General features: G+C 42.0%; 1 protein-coding gene across 1 annotated transcript in view; it reads left to right on the top strand.

Annotated features, from left to right (window-relative positions):
* COL5A2 (collagen type V alpha 2 chain) overlaps positions 1–20058 on the top strand; it is a 134928-nt gene that overhangs the window by 65287 nt on the left and 49583 nt on the right. The window contains exons 2-9 of the mRNA XM_032354139.1: positions 1272–1496; positions 4318–4331; positions 8823–8855; positions 9922–9954; positions 10926–10979; positions 15852–15962; positions 17468–17545; positions 19116–19160. Of these exons, the coding sequence (XP_032210030.1) occupies positions 1272–1496; positions 4318–4331; positions 8823–8855; positions 9922–9954; positions 10926–10979; positions 15852–15962; positions 17468–17545; positions 19116–19160 (593 nt within the window). The remainder of the gene's footprint in view (positions 1–1271; positions 1497–4317; positions 4332–8822; positions 8856–9921; positions 9955–10925; positions 10980–15851; positions 15963–17467; positions 17546–19115; positions 19161–20058) is intronic.

The raw sequence follows: 20058 nt of genomic DNA, 5'->3' as shown, positions 1-20058 counted from the left end.
GCCATGATGAACAAGAAAAACTAGTCCTTATCTTCGTGGAATTTACTGGCAAGGGAAGGAGATAAGAGAATAAACAAATAAAAAGAGTAAATTGATACTACTTGTGATAAGTTTAATGAGGGCAGTGATTTTTCCTGCCTGTTTACATTTTAGAAACTGGTTAATTAGCTGGTGTAGAAAATGGACGGGTGAATGGGCTGGGTAAAGGAGGCTCACTTTTGTAGAGCAGCCGGAATTGTGGGGGCCGGGGACAAGCAAACCACAGCAGTGAGCTCTGTGCGTCTGGAGCGGGAGGGAGACTGTGCAAGGACACTGGGAAGGGGGTCTTTGGGCTTCGGGATTTAAGTAGTTTGGAGGAGTCTATAGGAGCTAAGCAAGGATGATATGATCCGTATTGTGCCTTAAAATACTGTAGTTTTGTTTCTTAAAAGACACAAAGAAGTAATATATTTCTCTTATAATAATTGTATAATGGAATTGTTACATGTATAAATGTGTGTATGTATTTTCCAAATCGGCATTACATTTTTATCTAAATGTAGAGCAGTATTTGGCAGATACTATATGATAGCTTACCATATTGCTGTGGTCGTGACTCTCCTTGATGACCTTGGACTGAAGAGTACATTGCCCATGTGAGCTTTGCTTGTCCTTTGTGGCTTAGTAAGCACCTGGAGCTCAGCAGACACATCCCATGAAAGGAGACACTGTTTTTCCTTTTCTAGCTTATGTTTAAAGCTAATTTTTAAAAACCCATACACTTTTTAAAGAAGTTTTTCTTCACGGAATAAGAATACATATTGTCTTCTGTTGTTGCCGGATTTACTAACCTAAAGTTTGTAGTGGTTGAAAATCATGTAAGGGTTCACCAAACACAGAAATGATATATTCCCCTTTGAACTATTCTTCTCCTCACCCTTTCAAATTTTTAAAAATGTGATCTTACTGATCTTCCTGTATTGGGTTACTTAAACCTTCACAATGAAATCTTTTGGGAAACATTACCTGCCATCTACTTTGGATCACTCTCCCCTCCCCTGTCTTACGAGGACGTACATATAGCAATCATTTCACTGTGAAGTGCACGTCGCTTCGCCTGTAAACGCCCGGACTGAGTCCATCCGTGTTTCGCTCCTCGGTAGGTTAGTGCTCAGCCCAGAATTGCTGGACCCACAGGATGATTCACTTTCTTAAGTATTTTCCAAATTCCAAAATTTCAGAAGATTACTAACCTCCTTCCCCACCCCTGCATCTTTTTCTTCTCATTCTAGAAGGATACGGTGAGGAAATAGCCTGCACTCAGAATGGTCAGATGTACTTGAACAGAGACATCTGGAAACCTGCCCCTTGCCAGATCTGCGTCTGTGACAATGGAGCCATTCTCTGTGACAAGATACAGTGCCAGGAGGTACTTGAATGTGCTGACCCCGTAACTCCCCCCGGAGAATGCTGTCCCGTCTGCCCACACACAGCTGGAGGTGGCAACACCAATTTCGGTAAGAATGCTCCAGGCCAGCCCAGAACAGCCCAGTGACTCATCTTCATCCTTCCAGTGGCTTTTGCTCTCAGAATTCTGCAACCAAGAGAATAATGAAGCCACTCGTCCGTCCGTGGTGTTGGGAGTTAATGGTTTTACTCACCCACCTTATCTAATGTTACTGAGAGGGAGAGGATAATTTCCTGTCCTAAAAACCAGGGGAATTTGGGGCTGAATTTTGTGTGGTTATGTCTAGTTTGAGAATTTCTTATGGTCACTTCACATGGCCATTTGCTACCCCGTGCATGCTGGATGCCTCCGAGATAGTTGTCGGTATTCTGTGAGGTCTATTCATGCCCCAGAGGAGTTCTAGAAAACACATTTGTCTTCTCTGGTGCCAAGTTTGCTCTTGGGAATGGAATAATTATTTCTGATCTAATTTAATGCCAGAGCACCTTCTGTCACATCAGCTCATAAGTGCAGAATGCTTTTACTGATGGCTCAGAAAGACAAGAGAAGGAGATGGATTTCCTGAAGAAAAGAATGAAATCATTTGCTGGTTTTGAAAACTTTTTTTTGGAGACAAATGTCTGTGTTTAATATAGACTATGTATTTGAATACATGTGTCAAAGACACATATTGGAGAAAAAAGTTCATATTTATATGTTTCAATGAATAGGGAAGATTAATATTAAACTCTTAGGTCATTTGCTTCAGCGGTCGTGGATGTTCTAGCGTGGCATGCGTCAGTATCAAGATAGTGCTGAGACTTATTCCCCTGCCCAAAATTCCATTGCAAATAACAACAATCAACCATATTTTCACAAAATATTAGACCCTAATTTATCAGTTCTCCTCTTAGATATCATTCAACAGTAACATTGTGCCTTGAATAAATACCTAAACTCAATTTTTAGCAATGTAGTCAGAAAGACATAATGCAAAGAATTAAAAATATGACACCTAAGGGCTGCCCAAAGCTGATGCAATCTGCTAAGAAGCTCCAGGAACAAAGTAAAATTAAACCTATGGGGCCAAGTTAATAGTATGTTGGGACAATAGTGGCAAAAAACCAAAAACCCAAAACAGTAAAATATGTGACCTTCTGCAAATAGCTGGATTTGGAAAGTCCACTTTGTTCCAAAATGAATAATAAAAACAGCTAGTAACAGCACTGATGCGAAGATACTCTAAGAAGAAAGCCGGGGGAAAAGAAAAAAGAAAAGAGGCGGGAGTGTTTAGCTACATTTACAAAATAAAGAACACACTGGTAAATATATTACCACAGAACTGATAAAAAAAAAATGACCATTCACCATAAACTAAATAAAACTTAGTGGAGTAATTTATTAAGAAAGGACTACATTAGAAATACAAAATAATTAATGATGAGGAAATAGGTAGAAGAAAAAACCAAAAACCATCACAGGGAAATGAAGATGACAGAGGCAAGAACACAGGAAGAATCAATACTGCCATTAAAAAAATAATTATTTTAACGGATCTATGAAAAAAGACCATTTGGTTTTCCTTGTAATTGAAACAAAGATATTTGGCAAAAGTGAAAAAGTATTCTTTTTTTTTTTTTTTTTTAAGATTTTATTTATTTATTTGACAGAGAGAGATCACAGTAGACAGAGAGGCAGGCAGAGAGAGAGGAGGAAGCAGGCTCCCCGCTGAGCAGAGAGCCCGATGTGGGACTCGATCCCAGGACCCTGAGATCACGACCTGAGCCGAAGGCAGCGGCTTAACCCACTGAGCCACCCAGGCACCCTGAAAAAGTATTCTTGACAAAGATGCCTGGTAACTTAGTATCAAATGGCATTTCATTAACACGATGAAATATTTACATCTCAGCTTAAAAGCTTCATTATGTTTAGTACTAGAATTATTTTCTCTAAACTCCGAGACAGAACATGGATATCCATCATCACCACTACAATTTAATATTATTGAATGTACTTGAACAAACAATTAGATAAGAGAAAAAATTAGAGGTTTAGAAATTAGAAGGAAGGAGGTAAAATGATTAGTTGCAGAAAATATAATTGTGTTCTTATAAAACTTAAAGGGAATGGAGTAAAAAACTACTAAAAGAATAATTTTGTACAACAATACAGTGTAAAATTACAAATTAATAGACTTAACTATTTACCAACAATCACCCCATGGAATAAATAATGAGAATTAAAAATACCTCCTTTGTAATAGCAACAGATAGGATAAAATGGCTAAGAACAAACGATATGAAATGTACAAGATCTACCTGAAAAAACTTTAAGACACTACTCACTCAAATGACAACTTTAAAAAATAGAATGTCTCATTATATTTTTGGTTAGAGGGGCTAGTAATAGAAAAATCAGTAAAAGTGGCCCCCTCTGGGGCATTGAAATGTGGGCAGTAGGGGAAAGTGGCAGGATAGAAGGAGATTTTTTTACTCTATAATTGTATATCTTAAATGTATTTTGGTCTTTTAGCCATATGAATGAAGCCTACTAAAAAAAAAAAAGGATCCAAACAATAAAATATTGATTAAAGATAATTCATTACTATTATAATAGTTAATTTTATCATTTAATGAGCTTTAAATGTTATATGAATGGTGTGAGTAATATTTAAGTAATGTTAGAATTTTCCAAAGGGATGTATTACTTTGCCTATTATGGAAATATTGATCTAAAACAACTTTTGAGTTCTGCCTATTGGTAGTAGGGAAACCTGTTTAAGTTAAATTCTGACATCCCAAAAACCTATTACTGAAAATAATAAGAGATTCTCAATAGCTGTTTCTCCTTAAATCAACATGTTTAATGTATTTCTTCTTCTTTTTTTATAGGTAGAGGAAGAAAGGTAAGTTTTGTTTTGCATAGTTTCATTTTTGTGAAGGGTCTTCTTCAGTCTAATACTGTCCACTTGGGAGTGTGCTTTACAGCATTTGAAAGCCTTTTGTAAAGTACAAATTACCAAATATGAATATATGAGATACTTTGCTTGTAGTTAAGGCTGTCTCTATTTTATTCACTTTGTTAATCTTTGTTGATAGATGTTTCTTCTAGAAGGTTATAAACCCCTTAGGGATTGAGACTATGCCACATTAACCTTCAAATTACTTGCATTTATTGAGATGTCTGGTGGCTCAGTCTGTTAAGTGACCGACTCCTGATTTAGGCTCAGGTTGGGGCCTCAGTGTCATGAGATGGAGCCCCTGTCAGGCTCCGTGCTGGGTGTGGGACCTGCTTAAGATTCTCCCTTTCTCTTTGACCCTCCCCACCTCCCTCTCTTAAAAAAAAAAAAGAGAGAGAGAGAGAGAAGAAGAAGAACAAATTGCATGTGTTTATTACTGTGCTTAGTATATACCTTACACGCATTAGAAGTTCAGTAACTGCTTCGTTGAAGGAAGGAGGAAAGGGGGAGATGTCGTACCTACTGTAGGGTTGTGGCCCCTCTTCTGTTGGTTGGAAAAGTAAATATTCACTTAAAAGAAGTAATTGAACACTTGACCAAACACACATCACCTTTTCTTCTCTCCCCTTCCCCCAGTTCAAGGAACCTAAAATATAATCCCAGAAACAATCCTTACACTCAAGAGGACAATGGTATAGTTTAGCCTTGACCCTAGATAGAGCTGGCCACTTCAGCCACTTGTCTTCTGGATGTGGATCATCCCCTGAGTGGAGAGGGTTCCATTCCCTTGAAACTGGTCTCAGTTTTCCAGTTAATTTGAAAATGGTGGCCTTTGTTTCAGTCTTGTCAGGGATCAGGAATGGACATGGGCAGTGATCCTGAGTTTCACAGCAAATACCAGGCAGATCACCACCAACTTTAAATTGCCTTTACTTTTACATATGGTGGAACTTCAGTAAGGTGAAAATCAGATACTCAGATAAAGCAATGCTATACATTCATGGTCGGTGAAAGCGATGCTATCAAGTGATGCTATCCTGCACTTTTTAATTAAAAGGGAAATAAAGTGTCTTATTGGGAATAAATATTAATGAAGTCATTTAGATTTGAATATATGTCAAAGGAGCAGATCTACAAATACCAGCTCACATTTAATTTACATCTGAAATTAAATCAGAAATTTCCCAAAGGCAGTGTAGCTGGGAGGGGACACTCGAAGCCGCTGCCGGTTTACCACATCCTTGTTATGTGCTGACCATCATGACCGTTGATTATTACCAGGTGCCATCAGAACTGTCAGAGCAGAGCAATGTAATAAGAAGTTTTGCGCTTCTTTCATATATTAATTTTACTTATCATTCATTCATTCATTCATCCTTGTTAACTCCCAAATAAGTACTGAGCCTTTGTCATATCCCTGAATGAGGCCAATGTAACAGATGATGCAATGGTGGGAAAACACTCGGACGGTCTCCATGGTAACGCCATCCTGCAAGAGTGGGGAGGCATGTCCATGTGGCATCAAGTGGTGAGTAACAGGCAAGAAGCAAAATGAAGCTGTAATTCTCACCCAGTTCTGAGTATTTGAATGTTAAATTTACCAGTGGGTATGAAAATCAAATTTAGCAAAACCTTAGACAAATGATCATTCCTTGTAAATTAACTTATACAAAGCCCATATTTAAAAAAGCAATTAATGCTTACATTTGTGGCTTATTTCCAAAATAAGAATCATTATTGAATCATTAGAAAAATTTATTATCAGAACCTAAAAATGGAGCACTTAATCCCATATCAAGTATTGTGGAACAACAGAAAGTTCATAATAAGATATCTGAAGCCTCACAATTTAGCTGAGAAAGGTATCCATGAGTTCCATTCTCCTCAACACAGAGGAAGAGCAAGGGCTGCATTTTAATTGCTGTCTCTTGAAATGGAGATTTTCCAACCATTCTTAGCAAACTATTCCATTTTTCTCTGTTTGGCTGAAATAATTTCTCTTCGCTTTTGACTTGTTTTTCTAGATTTGTTCTAGAAAGGAACACTATTTTCAGCATTATTCTCATAAGGTCCTTTAGACATTGGGCACGGATTTCTTTACCCTTTCTAAACAATTCAAATTCTTTCAAACATCTCAAGGAAAGCTCTTACAGCTCTAAAGAGGTTAATTTTTATTACTTTCTGGTTATGTAAAAATAGGAAGACCCCAGGTAGAAGTTGGAAATGCAGAAGTAAGCCTGCCCTGTTTTGCTGCCCATGGTTGGGGATCCCTTTCTTCTAGCCTTTCTCTTCGTGTCCTTTAGTCTCTTGAGTTTACTCAGGTAGTACTCCCTCCTGCTTGGGAGAGCCATTTCCCACTGCTGAACTCTAACCTGAGCATTGGAATCAGCAGGGGTAGTCAGGGTATGGTTCTGCCATCGAATCCCTTATTAAGACTATGAAGATTATAAAAAAAAATTTAAATTTAACTTTACAAAATTTTGGCAGATGTGAAGTACAACTGGAAGGATATAATTAAATCGTACCTTTCCGGAGTATGTTTAGGTGATCTAGATCAAGAGCCTGAAATATTTGTATGATCTTTAACACACAACTTTAATTTCTAGAGATCATCTTAAGATATCAACTTGAGACACTACACAGATGTTTATGAACAAAGATACTCATCGTAGTGTTATTTGTTTATTTTTTTTTAAGATTTATTTATTTATTTGACAGGCAGAGACCACAAGTAGGCAGAGAGGCAGGCAGAGAGAGAGGAGGAAGCAGGCTCCCCACTGAGCAGAGAGCCCGACGCTGGGCTCGATCCCAGGACCCTGGGACCATGACCTGAGCCGAAGGCAGAGGCTTAACCACTGAGCCACCCAGGTGCCCCCATAGTGTTATTTTTAATTGTAAAAATGAAACTGTAATCAAAGAGTCAAATGCTGAGGCCCTGAGGAGGTGAACCAAGTTCAGGTACGTGACGGAAAACTGACAATACAAGAATGTTGAAAGAGGTTGTCTCCTGAGTGTTGAGCATGATATTTAGTTCCTCTATTTTCAGAATTCCCTATTAACCCACATTATTTTTATAATCAGATAAATTATATCAATAAATCAGAGCAATATATGTGAAAAGAGAAATTAAATAAAATAGAATTCATTACTTTTTCTACATTTCGGATACAATCCTTAAGGTATGCATAGTCTGCACTGGCCCAGTAAAAAGCATTATTTCATACTATGTTAGTGGAAATTAATACGTTCAAGAATTTATTGAGGATTTCTGCGTGTCAGACTGAGGATATAAAGTAGATTTGATCATGACCTTGGGGAGACCAACATCTCTTGGGAGGCAAACTCCAAAATAAATAATACAAGTAAATATATGGTAAAATAGAGGAATTTAAGGTACAATTCATCCAATAGTATTTGATCTATGTACCTGAAATCATGCCATGAGAATACAATTTTTAAGAAACCGAAGTTCTAAGAATGTCGTGTACATCTCTTATATTTGCTGCATCTATGAGAAACGCCAATTCAACCGCCTGGTGTTACTTTCTTTAAGTTATAGTTGTTTACTGTGTTATTTTTATTTTCCTATTCCGCTCATGTGTTTTGTAGATCTTCATCAGATATTGAGAACTGACTAACCAACATCAGTCTCTCCTTCCTGCCCACCTCCCTTCCTTCCTTTTTTTCTTTTCTTCCTTTTTTCTTCCTTTCTTTCTCCCTTTTTTTATGAGGATAAGCAAATTTATCTCTTGTAATTTCTCAGATTCCTCCCTGAGTTTTAGAAAGGGTGGCAAGAGTTTTAGAAATGCCATCGTAGTCACTAAAATCTAGGTGGCATATAGTATGGTGAAAATTCAGACATATCCAAGTGTTGGATTTCCTTTTGAGTTTTCAATCTTTGGGCAGTTTTCCTACAATGCTTTGACTTTAGAGATTTCAGGACAAGTATCTTCTGGTCTAGTCAATGCATTAGGTTTATTCACTGTAAAAACTAAAGTGAAATAACTTTATGCTTTTCAAACACTGGTTGATATTTTTGTGTCTTTCAAATGTCTTTCTTTTTCATCAATAATGTTAACTACTGCAAATACTGTTTCTTTTATCATTTCCTTTTCGCTTTGCATTTTTTAAAAAAGATTTTATTTATTTATTTGAGACAGAAAGTGTGTGAGTGAGAGGGAGAGCAGGAGCAGGGGCACAGAACGGGAAAGCAGACCCCCTGCTGACCAGGGAGCCGGACCTGGGGCTCGATCCCGGGACCTCAAGATCATGACCTGAGCGGAACACAGATCCTTAGCTGACTGAGTCACCCAGGCACCCACTTTTTACTTTTCCTACATTGAAATTCCCAGTGTTTATATGGAATATTCTAGTTAGATATGATTGGGTTCAATAAACTATTATATTTTGATAATTGAACATCTTTTTGCTTCACAGGGACAAAAAGGAGAACCAGGATTGGTGCCTGTTGTAAGTATATGTGTTTATTTTTTCCTCGTATCTTTGATAAACTTCTAGTGTAGTGTATATTATTGCTTACATACCTACTCTCATAGAAAAGGAAATCAGTTATTTTATAACCAAGTTTTAGTATAAGACAAACAAACCAAAAGAGATGATTCTTTAATACAATGTTTAATGTTTGTTTATCACAATATTCCTGACTTTTCTTGTCCCATGACTGAAAGTGGACATCAGGGTTTTCCAAAGTTAAGCACATTATATGTGGATGTAAAACGGTAGTTGAGATGTATATCTTTTACAGCATAAATAGCCATGTAATCCACGCAGAAGGCAGGATTTAATGGTCCACATTTCTGAAAACATGTCTTGTCAGTATCCTGATTGACATTCCATATTTTGTAAGAATTCCTAAGATTTACCTAGACTTGTGCATGATCAAAAAGTGTATTTTAAGTAGGATGAAAACCCTTTAGCCGCCAGGCTCATGATCTCAAAGGAGTTGCCATCACTCTGTCAGTGCATGTTGATTTATTCGACAGCGTTTGCAGTTCTGCTTTGCCTTGAAATTGGCCTGTTTTTAATAAAGATTACCTAAAAAGTAAATCATTCATTTGTTGTCTTTCATTTAAAAACTCTTACATGTACTTACTATGTCTTGGGGGCTGTTTTAAGAGCTTTAGAAATATTTATTTGTCTGCACAACAGCTCTGCTAGGGAGGTAGTTTTAGAATCCTCATCACCATTTTACAGGAGGAATATCAGGCACAGAGAGGATAAGTCCAAGGTCACATCACTGGGAAGGGGTCAGGTTAGTTGGGATTTGAACCCAGGCCTCTCGTCTGCAGTGCTGTTTCTCTCAGGCAGTGTAAAATACTCCTGCCCTGTATTAGAATTTAAATTAGATAATGTCCTAATGCATACTCAAAGAGGACATGGGCATCAACTGACAACCTCCATTTGCTCTAAAAAAATTTGCTGGGATTTTTGTCGTTATTTTTACTTGTTTGACTATTGATTTTTTAAAAACTCTGTTGAAACTCCCTGTTTACAGATTATCTTGTTTATCGTTTAGGTTACAGGCATACGTGGGCGTCCAGGTCCAGCAGTAAGTAGTTTCTTCCAACTTCGGTGGGACTCTTAAGTTCTTAGAGATACTGAAAATCTTTGTGAATATTAAACCCATCACAAGACAATAGAATGTAAAACCATGAGGCTTGGCTTCTTGAAACCTTTGGTTTTGAAACATCTTCATATTTAAGTGTTCCTTCGCATCAGTGAATGATGCATAAAAGATCATTTCATTCTGAAATTGGTGAACCCTATTATTCCTTTGGGTTAGTGCCACTATTGGTTCTGTGAAAGGCAAAGTGATCTGTTGTTACATCATTAATTTTAGATTGGCTTTACTCATGGAAATTAGGGCACACCGGTCTATTGTTTGACAATGATTAAAGGTAAGCTACTTTATCTGTTTAATGAAAGAAACTGTTAATTTCATCTGTTAATGAATTAAAGCGTATTTCCATAGAATTTGAGAGATTACACATCAGAATAGCATATTACTGATTTAGCCTGAAAGATTACTGATTTTAGGTTTGGAGTATTGGTTGCATTCCTAGGTAACTAGATGGAGAACACACACGTACCTTCCCTCAGACCGCTGATAATTTGGGGTTTGCACATCTGTGTAGTTCTAAAAATCCAAACTGTGAGTTTTTGTGGCCATCAGTCCGTGGCAAAGGCTTGCTTGGGACAAGACAGCATAAATGAACCTTGTAAGTTTTGCTGTTATCGTGCAAGTAATATACTCGGCTCACTGGGCCCCACGAGGCTCTGATATACACTTAAGTCTTTAATTCTTTACAGGCCTCTAACCCTCGTGGCTGACATAAACAGCCTATCTGTGTGCACAGAGCTTTTGTAGGCACAAGGCTTTACTTTCTAGAGTCTTCAACTGAAGACGAGTTAGAAGAGTGATATTTCTGTTTTTCAGTTTTCTTAGACGAGCAGACATTTAAAACAAAACCATGTGAAGTATGTGTGTTTTGCAGTCATAGTCATCATTTTCTGTTTTAGGGACCTCCAGGATCACAAGGACCAAGAGGAGAGAGGGGCCCAAAAGGAAAACCTGTAAGTTGATAGCAGAGTCGCCTTTTTTGTGAATTGTGCCCTGTACCCAGCAAACGCATCGAGACCACATTCCCTGGGCGCAGCACACAGTTGGTGGCACTATTTCTCTCTCAGCTCTATCAGACAGGGCAGAAGTCAGGTCATGAAGTGATTGTGTGTCTTTTCTGATTCAGAGGAAATGTCACATGGTAGTAATGTAGTAATGCCCTATTACCTTTGTAGGTAACACAAATGGTGTTTCTTCTTCAGGAGGTCAAACTGAAAGTAGAACCTAAGGAAACATCCTGAATACCTCATGTTTTCAGCAGTTGTAAATCACAAGTGAACAATGCCAAGAGCGTACGGTTGAGATAAAACAGCCAGTTCTGTGATCAGTAGTTGCTCCAGGAATAACCGAACTGGATAAAGGAAAAAATTATCAGAGGACGAAACGTTCTTTCAAACAGTTGTGCAATCAATTGATTTCCCAAGAAACCCTCTACCTTTTTTTACTGCATAAACGTTACAGAGTCTTGAAAGGAACCATTTTAAAAAATCAACAAATCCATTACCAGAACAAAGGAAACACCTTTAAATTTAAACGATCAACTTTATACCCTTGAGATAAAACATGAAGAGATTATCAAATACATGCCAGTTGTGTTTTTCTTATTACCAAGTCCTAGGAGAGCACTTCTTTTTAGATCTTCCCTTAGAAACTGATGTCTTTCATACATTAAATGAGTGCGTTGATTCTTCTGTTGCTGCTGTCATCATATGTTTTCATCAGAAAAACGTGTGCTGTTCAGTCTTCTCATGATGGCTCCTAAGTTTAACTCTCTAGATTTTCCACCTTCCAAACCCGTGTTTATCCATATTTAGTGGGAGAAGTAGACAGGAAGGAATTGCAAGGAAGCAACAAACAACCTTGAATTTATAAATAAAGAAAAATGTCGCTAGGAATTCGTGCCACTTTGATATTATTTCATGCTTCTACCCCTCTGAGCAAGTAGAGCGTGAGGACAGTACTTTCTTCAGACTGGGGCTGGAGTTAGGGATACGACATGCCCCCAGGAAACGGGGCTCGGTCCTCCAGGTGTGTAGGAAGGCTGTGTTCTGACGACCTTACTGCTGTGCTACGAAGCTGCCCCACCAGTGTCGGCAGCCGGAACACCGTCAGCGGCCCTGCAGATGTCTGCCCAGGGTCGAGAATGACAGAAGCGGATAGGACACGATTTCAGTTACGGGAAGCCTAGGGGGCCGTGCGGGAAATGACGTGCATCCGTGTACTCGCGCCCTCATAACTGATAACACAGAGCCCAGGTCTAGGTGGGCGTTACTACGGAAAGGCGGGCGGACCTTCAGAATTCCTTGTTAGGACGCCCTGAGTCTGCTCTGACCCCATCTTCTCCACATGACTTAGTGTGTGATGCGCTCCACTGCCTGTCTCCGTTAGCAATGAGACACTCAGTGAGGACTCGGCGTGTGTGTGTGTGTGTGTGTGTGTGTGTGTGTGTGTGTGTGAAAGGAGTAGCTATTTATTTGGAATTAATAACCTTGACAGATGCCCGAACAGGAAATCTGTTCCTCTCTTAACCCTAACAAGCAGTGGTGTGATGCTAAGTGTTTAACAACTGACTCGCTACAAAGTAAATAAATAAGACGTGCCTGTACTTCTGCTGAGTTTCCTGGGGTAAACGCTTCCGACATGGCCAGTTCCAACATGCCAGCAAGATCCTGGCGTGACGCCACGAAGTACCCGCAGGCAGAGTACTTTGCCTCAGTCCCAAGACCCGGAGAAGCTGCTCACCAGGCGAGGGCTGTGGTGGGCAAATTGGGGGGCGCTGCTGCACCCTTAAGTACGTTTCCCCTCCGCTTGCGTTGGCTCAGAAGCCACCATGGAAAGGCGCAACATGTTGGTGTTGGGGGCCACGTAATTCCTACACGTCGTGGGAGGGTTGGCAGCATTTCGGATTTCTACCCACTAGATGCCCGTGGTGGCACCTGTGCTCCTCCATCATTTGTGATAACTGGAATGTCTCTTGATGTCATCCGTGTCCCCCCGGGGGAGGGAGCAAAAGTGCTCAGGACAGAACCACTGCTGTAGACACGCTCACGAAGCCTCCGTTCCCAGCTGAGGACCCCTGGGCTGTGTCTCGTGTGTCCTTGGGTTTAACCAGGTTAACCTGGTGACTTCACAGTGACAGACCGGCAGTCCCCAGCAGACGGACGGTGGCGCGTGAGTTCTAACCGCACGTGACGTTTAGCCCCTGTGGGTCTGTCTCCTCATCCGCAAAATGGGAAACGTGCATCTGACAATCCTACCAACTCTATCGTGTGTGTGTGTGTGTGCGTGCGTGTGCGTGCGTCCGTGTGTGCATGTGTGTCTGTGTCCGTGTCTGTGTGGGGGGTGTGTGGGGGTGTGGGTGTGTGCACGAGTGTGTCTGCGTGTGCACGAGTGTGTGCGTGCTCGTGCGTGTGATGAACACTCCTCTGTGCTGGTGGACGTTTAAAGGCCGCCACCTCGTGGCCGTCTGTCAGTACTTCTCACTGCGGACGCGGCTGAGATCCGTGCTGGGATTGGGGGTTGGGCGGGAATGAGAACAAACAGAATATTTACCTCAGTATAAAGTGTACATAATTCGGCTCACTTGGAAATATGAAAATACGCATTTTAATGTGTTCCCAAATTATAGTTTTTGTTTTCAGGGTCTATCCGTAAAACTGCTCATCAACTCTGTTTCTCTTACCTTCACTTCTAGTTATGTTCACTTGATTTTGGATAATTTTTATACATTTTTATTAATTTTAATCTCAGTTCGCATAAGATTCAGTCACGTAGTCGACGTAGAGGGATGCCTTGGAGGCGCAGAATGCATGTGGAGTCGGCAGAGAAGCTGTCCTCAGAGCGGACTTAATCAATCGCAGAGCGATGCAGAAACGACTTGACTTTTGAGGACGAATATTACCCAAAGTTCTCTCTGCTCTCATGGGCACCACATGTCGTTGTTGGTGTTGTCTTCAGAAATCCCCCTGGGAGCAGAGATGTCGTGGCTCACTTTTTGTGTCCGACAACATCTGGTTGTCAGTTAGCAACTTCACATTTCAAAAAGACACAGTTTTGCACACCAGCCTCCTTGAGTAGACCTGGTGGCGGGTGTTTCGGTGCCGCCGTTGACCGTAGGAACCTCCGGCTGGTGCGGCTCCCGTTCCTGTGACCAGGAACCCCACACGGCGACAAAAACCCACCTCTCGCCTGTAAGAAAAGTTTGGTGAATTGACGGTGGTTTAGCAGTTAGTGTTTGACTTGGTAAAGGAGGAGAATGATTTTCTGAGAAATGAGTCTCTAAGTGTGAGTTTTTCAGATTATCTACTTCTATTTGAATAGACAAGTTCGCCTATATTCCACCGTTCCTAGAAGTAAACGTAGCTCTGTGAATCCGTCTGAATGCTTGAATATATTAATTACTGAACAGCCCCAAAGCCGGCATGCAAACTGCCCCTTTCCCACCTCAGCGTGTTTCTTCCTGCGGTACCGGCTCACATTCTGATAACTTGTGAGCCACGAGGTATTCCCATGGTCAGGCATGAGAAGCGGCTTCTTCTAATAAACTCCAATTCACTCACCATATTTTTCTTGATCCACACTGTTAATTATAAAAATCATACTGACTTTTGAGTTCTTTGGTCCCTTCTTTCCTTTGAAAGTCTGCTAAGACTCTTGAGGGTTAAAAAGTCAGAAAATGCTTCACAAGACTCGTGGGAGTGATGAGGCCGGGGATGGAGCGTTTCCAGAACTGAGGACGTGGCTGTCCACCCAGGGGCCGTCAGAATGTGGCTGGAGCTGGGTGGAGCTTGGCAGGGAGACGTCGTCGCTTCTCTGGGAACTAGGCTTGGCTGGGGCACTGGGCCTTTCCCTCCGTTTCTCACTGGTCTGCTCGACCTTTGGGGGTGGGAAGGAAAATAAAGTAGGCCAGACTTGAAGAAAGAGGACTGAAATGTGAAAATACAATAACATATATTGTGTCGACTGTGTGCCAAGAACTGTACGAAACGTTAAAACATTAGGAAGTGGAAGCCCATAAACCCCAGTCCCGGGTCTTTCAGATGTTTTTGGGTGGGAGGAGGTTAAGCGGGCACACACTGTGATCTAAGACAGACAAGTGAAGTTAGAGATTTTGGTTAAACACCACAAAACCAACCACATAGGGAAGTTTATTCTAGAATGCTGGTGAACTGAATACCATTTTGTAATTTTCCAAGAAGGCTCATTACTGGGGATTTAATACATCAAAAGTAAAATGTTCACCCAGCATGTCCCGCGCCCTGACGGAGCGGCGGTGGCCGGTGCCGGAGTCACAGCATCGGCGCAGCTGACGGGATGCCTGTAGGTGGCCGGATCGCTGCGGATTTTTTTTTTTTTTTTTTAAACAGGACTTTATTTTTTGTAGAGAGGTTGGAATTTCACATCAAAATGCAGAGGCAGGCGCAGCGAGAGCTCGTGCGGGCCCTGTCGGGTACACCGGCATCCTCCCCTCCCCACTCTCAGCCTCCCGCATCAGAATCCGTCGTGTGCGTCAGACTTGCTCCCGCCGTGGGTCTGGACGCGTGTGCCGGCGCAGATCCTCACAGTATCACACAGAGTTTTCACCTAAAGTTCCTCTGTGCCCTTTCATCTCCCCACTCCCACCCCAACCCCTGGCCACTGCTCGTCTTTTTACTGCCTCCATGATTTCACCTTCTCCAGAATGACCCAGAACTGGAATCGTACATTAAGTCCACTCCTTTTTAAAATAATGAGCACTTCATCGGCCTCAAGAAGTCGGTGCTGTTAGCTTTCTGCTGAGTACGTCTCTGGCAACGTGTTCTAACTGGCGCTGGCTTGTCCCCCAGGGTCCTCGCGGTCCTCAGGGAATCGACGGAGAACCAGGTGTTCCCGGTCAACCTGGTGCCCCGGGGCCTCCGGGACATCCGTCCCACCCAGGACCGGACGGCATGAGCCGGGTGAGTTCCATGCGTTATTCGGTGTATTGCTTAGATCATACGTCAAGTATTGAAATGGTCATTTCTGAAGGACCGTTGACTACCTTGTCACGGTAGTTCCGAGTGTACAACGTAGTGACAGACGGTCCCGACCGTCCTCGTGCTCAGCGCCGGGCGTGTGGTCGCGTCTGTCCCACACGGCACGGTCAGGGTGTTGGGATTCCGTCCCCTCTGCCACACTTCTCGTCCCTGCGACTTACAACTTTATGACCAGAGGTTCGTGCTTGTTTCGCCCACCCCCCCCACCCAAGTTTCTGACTTATTGTGACTTCAAGTCGTCCTAGTGCGGACGTTGGCCTCTGGCGGTGACAGCAGGTGAACGAGCGTGGGGCCGCCCCGCAGCCACCAGAAGACCAGGGACTGCGCAGGGACCGTCGTGCGGCCCCAGACGGCCTCCCTCACGTGCCACGCCACGGTCCTTGTGCTTCCCACGTCCGCTCGGTCAGTTCCGAAGGGCCGCAGACACGCTCCCCGGTGTAAACTGAAGAGCAACATCTTCCTCCTTCTGCTGTTCTCTGGACTCAGAACGCTCCCGTCTGGGTCCTGCGCTCCCCAGGAGGGGGACGACACTTCCTGTAGGATGGATGGTCGGGGGCGGCCCCGAGTGGACACCGAAAATGCTACTTCATGATCTCCCACGTTCAGTTTCTCGCCAGAAACAAAATAAAACAAAATGTCTTCCTGTGTTTGCCTCCCTGAACTCATCGTGGCAGACAGAGGGTTTAGAAGAGACATAGTGAGACTGGAGGACATTTGGAGCCTGACATAGGATTTTTGTTTTATCATAATTTATACCGTTGCTTCTCAACTGATTCCAGAAGGAACTGCCAACTTATATTTTTAAAACAATATGCACATTTCCCCCACTAAAATCTGGAAATTCATCGAACTCCTGGCATACCTATGGCCAGTTTGGGTCAGTTGCGTTGCCAGAGGTTTTGTGAGGTGAAAGAGAAAAGATAAAACGTTGCCAATTCTTGGAACAGCCAGAAAGTCATTAAAAGGGTCATAAAATCCTTATCAACTGGTATGAATACGGTTAGAGTTTGCTGGTCATGAGCGAAGGAACAAGGACTCGATCTGAGGGAAACAGCCTGGAATGGAAACCGTGATCTCGAGGAGAAAGGCTCGAAAAGCCTCTCTCGGGCTCTGCTCCGCCGTGGAAGGACGCCGGGTGCGCAGAGCGAAGGCGGACGTGGGCCAGCGGGCGGGCCGGGGCCTGCGTGGACCGAGCGGGTGGCTCTGAAGGAGCTTCGCTGTGATACACTCTGAGGAACATTGCTCGATCGAAACCACACACAGCGAGAAAGAGCACGAATCTCTGTCTGCACTTTAAAGCCAAAGTGCAAAACGGTTCTCAGCAGAGTCAGTCTATGAGAATCCCGGAGAAGGTGCAATTGTCAGTTTAAAACCTTCTCGCTGTCTGTCTTCCACTGTGGGAGTAACACGAAACATTGCTTTTGTAGCCGTTTTCAGCTCAGATGGCCGGCTTAGACGAGAAGTCCGGACTGGGGAGTCAAGTGGGACTCATGCCTGGCTCTGTGGTAAGTGGAGATTCTACTGATAATCCAAGTTCTTGTGGAAATAACATCACGTAAAGCAAGGTTTGAATTAGCTGGTTAAGAAGTGACATGTATCTTCTAGAACACACCCGTCCATCCATTCACTCATTCAACTTATTTGTCAATTCATAAATAAATTGTACCAGCTAGCAGCCCAGGGGTGTTCCCTTCATAGATGTGTGAAGAACTTGTTGACTTTAATAAAGGGTTGCCTGTATGTTTCATTTAATATTTGAAGAAAATAAAGAATTTTAAAACCTATAACCACCGCCCCCACAAAACCCGTGCTTTTTATGGTGTTGTTAGAAGCAGTGATTTGGCAAAACCTTGACATGGGAAATTTTGCCATTTTAATTTTCATTATTTCCTGCTTAATATCCTCTGACTGCCTATGCCAACTCCCATAAAGTTCCCGGCTGGGCCTAGTAGCCGTCCCAGCATCTTCTGCATTTTCTTCAACTGCCAAGAAGGGTCCCATCTCCTCTGGGCAAGTGCGTTGACCTGGGTCTTTGGAGAATACATTCTCACGGAACACATCAACGTTCATACGACCAAGGCTCCCATGCTTTTTGCTGATGACATAGTTCAAAGGCATCCCAGGCTAATGGGATTTCAGGCAATAGCAAGCGTAAAGTTAAACCACATACGTAACCACCCCTGTCACCCGTCCTTGAGCATTGTCTGCCTACTAGCAGTGTGGCTCTTTCAAGGGTTACCTGGGGATATGTTTCTGAAATGTATGTGTTTTCATCCATTTGAAGTTCAAATTGCATACACGTTTATTTTTTACAGGGCACTTTTGTTTTCTTCCTAGCTAAAACCCCAATCAATTCAAAATAAAAATTTAAATTTTTGCCATAAGAACGAACCCAATTTTGATTTAATTGGTTTCCCCTTTTCTTCATTTCAAAAATTTTATGGCTCTACAGTTAATACAGTTTTTAAAAAGGCGTTTTCTTTTCCTTCCCTTTTTCCGGCCCCAGTGTAATCATTTCTTATTTAGATGGGGAAAGCCTATGTGGATACTTTAAATGTGTGCTATGAAAGAAGAAATAATCAAGAAATCTCAGCGCCATAGATAAGTTTACATTTAACATAATCTAGTCAATATCACTGATCGCTTCCTAAGTGTTTAATTTAGTGCGCTCATTTAAGTTACAGGGGTTGATCTACTGTGAGACTGAAGGACTCACTAGACAGTTTGAGAATCACTTTCCCCCGCCAAGATTTTTCTTTTGTTGGATATTCTGGTTTAACAGAACCACCCCTTGAGCACGCAAACGCTCTTGTCCCAAAGGCACTGGACGGACACAGGCATATTCCTCTTTCTCTTTATGAGAGTGAAAGTATGTATAAAATCATCCCAAATGTTGCCCAAACTTCAATCTCCTTGAACTCAGCTGCGTTCCAGATGAGGACAAATGGAGAATGTCATCATCTTTCACTGTCAAAGCTTCACTTTTCCAGATTCTAAGCCTGATTCAACATTTTTGAAATGTTTGACCCAACTGTCATGAACACTATGGAAATTTTCTTCTCATTTGTTTTTAAGGGTCCTGTCGGTCCAAGGGGACCTCAAGGCTTACAAGGGCAGCAAGTAAGTCTTTTTATAATTAAACTACCTACTATGGCAAAATTTTAAAAAAGTACAAGTAAGGTCTCTGTGACATGAGTGCTCTTGGCCAGCCTCTAGATTCCATGCCGCAGTGCTCACTTGGAACAGGCTGTACTCAATTAACTTCTACTCAGAAACGTATGCGGCTTGTTTTTCAAAGTTTCTTCATGGGGCTCAAGTTTTATCATCTGGTTTCTCTATGTGACTGGCCTCTAACACAAAGGATTTTTATATGCCTTTGCTTCTGAAATAACAGATCATTATCTCATGTCGTAATGAATGTGCTCCTAATTGGTTATGTGCTAACTAGGATGTTGTGAAAGCAAATCATTAAAGGCCACCACCACGTGGTGCTAGAAACCACAGTCAAGGTAATCACTCATTGGGGGCATCTTAAAAAGAATGTAATACTGTCCTTTCTTTCTATAGCCTATTGGATACCAATAAATTAGTGTAGCGCTATTTTAAATTTTGTAGTGATTTGACAAGCAGTTCAAAATAATTTTTCAAAGGAAAGGGAAAAAAAAAGAATTCTTAGCTCTGCCAAAGATTTTACATTGTCATCATCACGTGTGTGGAGTCTGACTTTGGCCATTCTGTATGTCACGATCCTGATGGTCACTGCCACCGATGGGACGCTCACTACGCGCCCACACTGTTCTGGGTTCTAAATGTGCGCTGGTTCTCAAGGGACCGATGACAGCCCAGTGAAATCGGTAGCATTATTGTTCTCAATTCACGATTAGGAAATGGAGGTTTAGAGAGATTGAGTGACTCCCTCGAAGTCGCAGAGCTGGAAAGTGGTGGAGACTTGCAGTTTAAGCGACTGCACTGCCCTGCAGGAATACATAATGGCGTGTTCTGCTTCTCTTTGGTTTAC

Source organism: Mustela erminea, chromosome 8 (genome assembly GCF_009829155.1).
Source record: "Mustela erminea isolate mMusErm1 chromosome 8, mMusErm1.Pri, whole genome shotgun sequence".
In the NCBI taxonomy this organism is placed as follows: Eukaryota; Metazoa; Chordata; class Mammalia; order Carnivora; family Mustelidae; genus Mustela; species Mustela erminea.
This window is presented reverse-complemented; position numbering and strand designations above follow the sequence as displayed.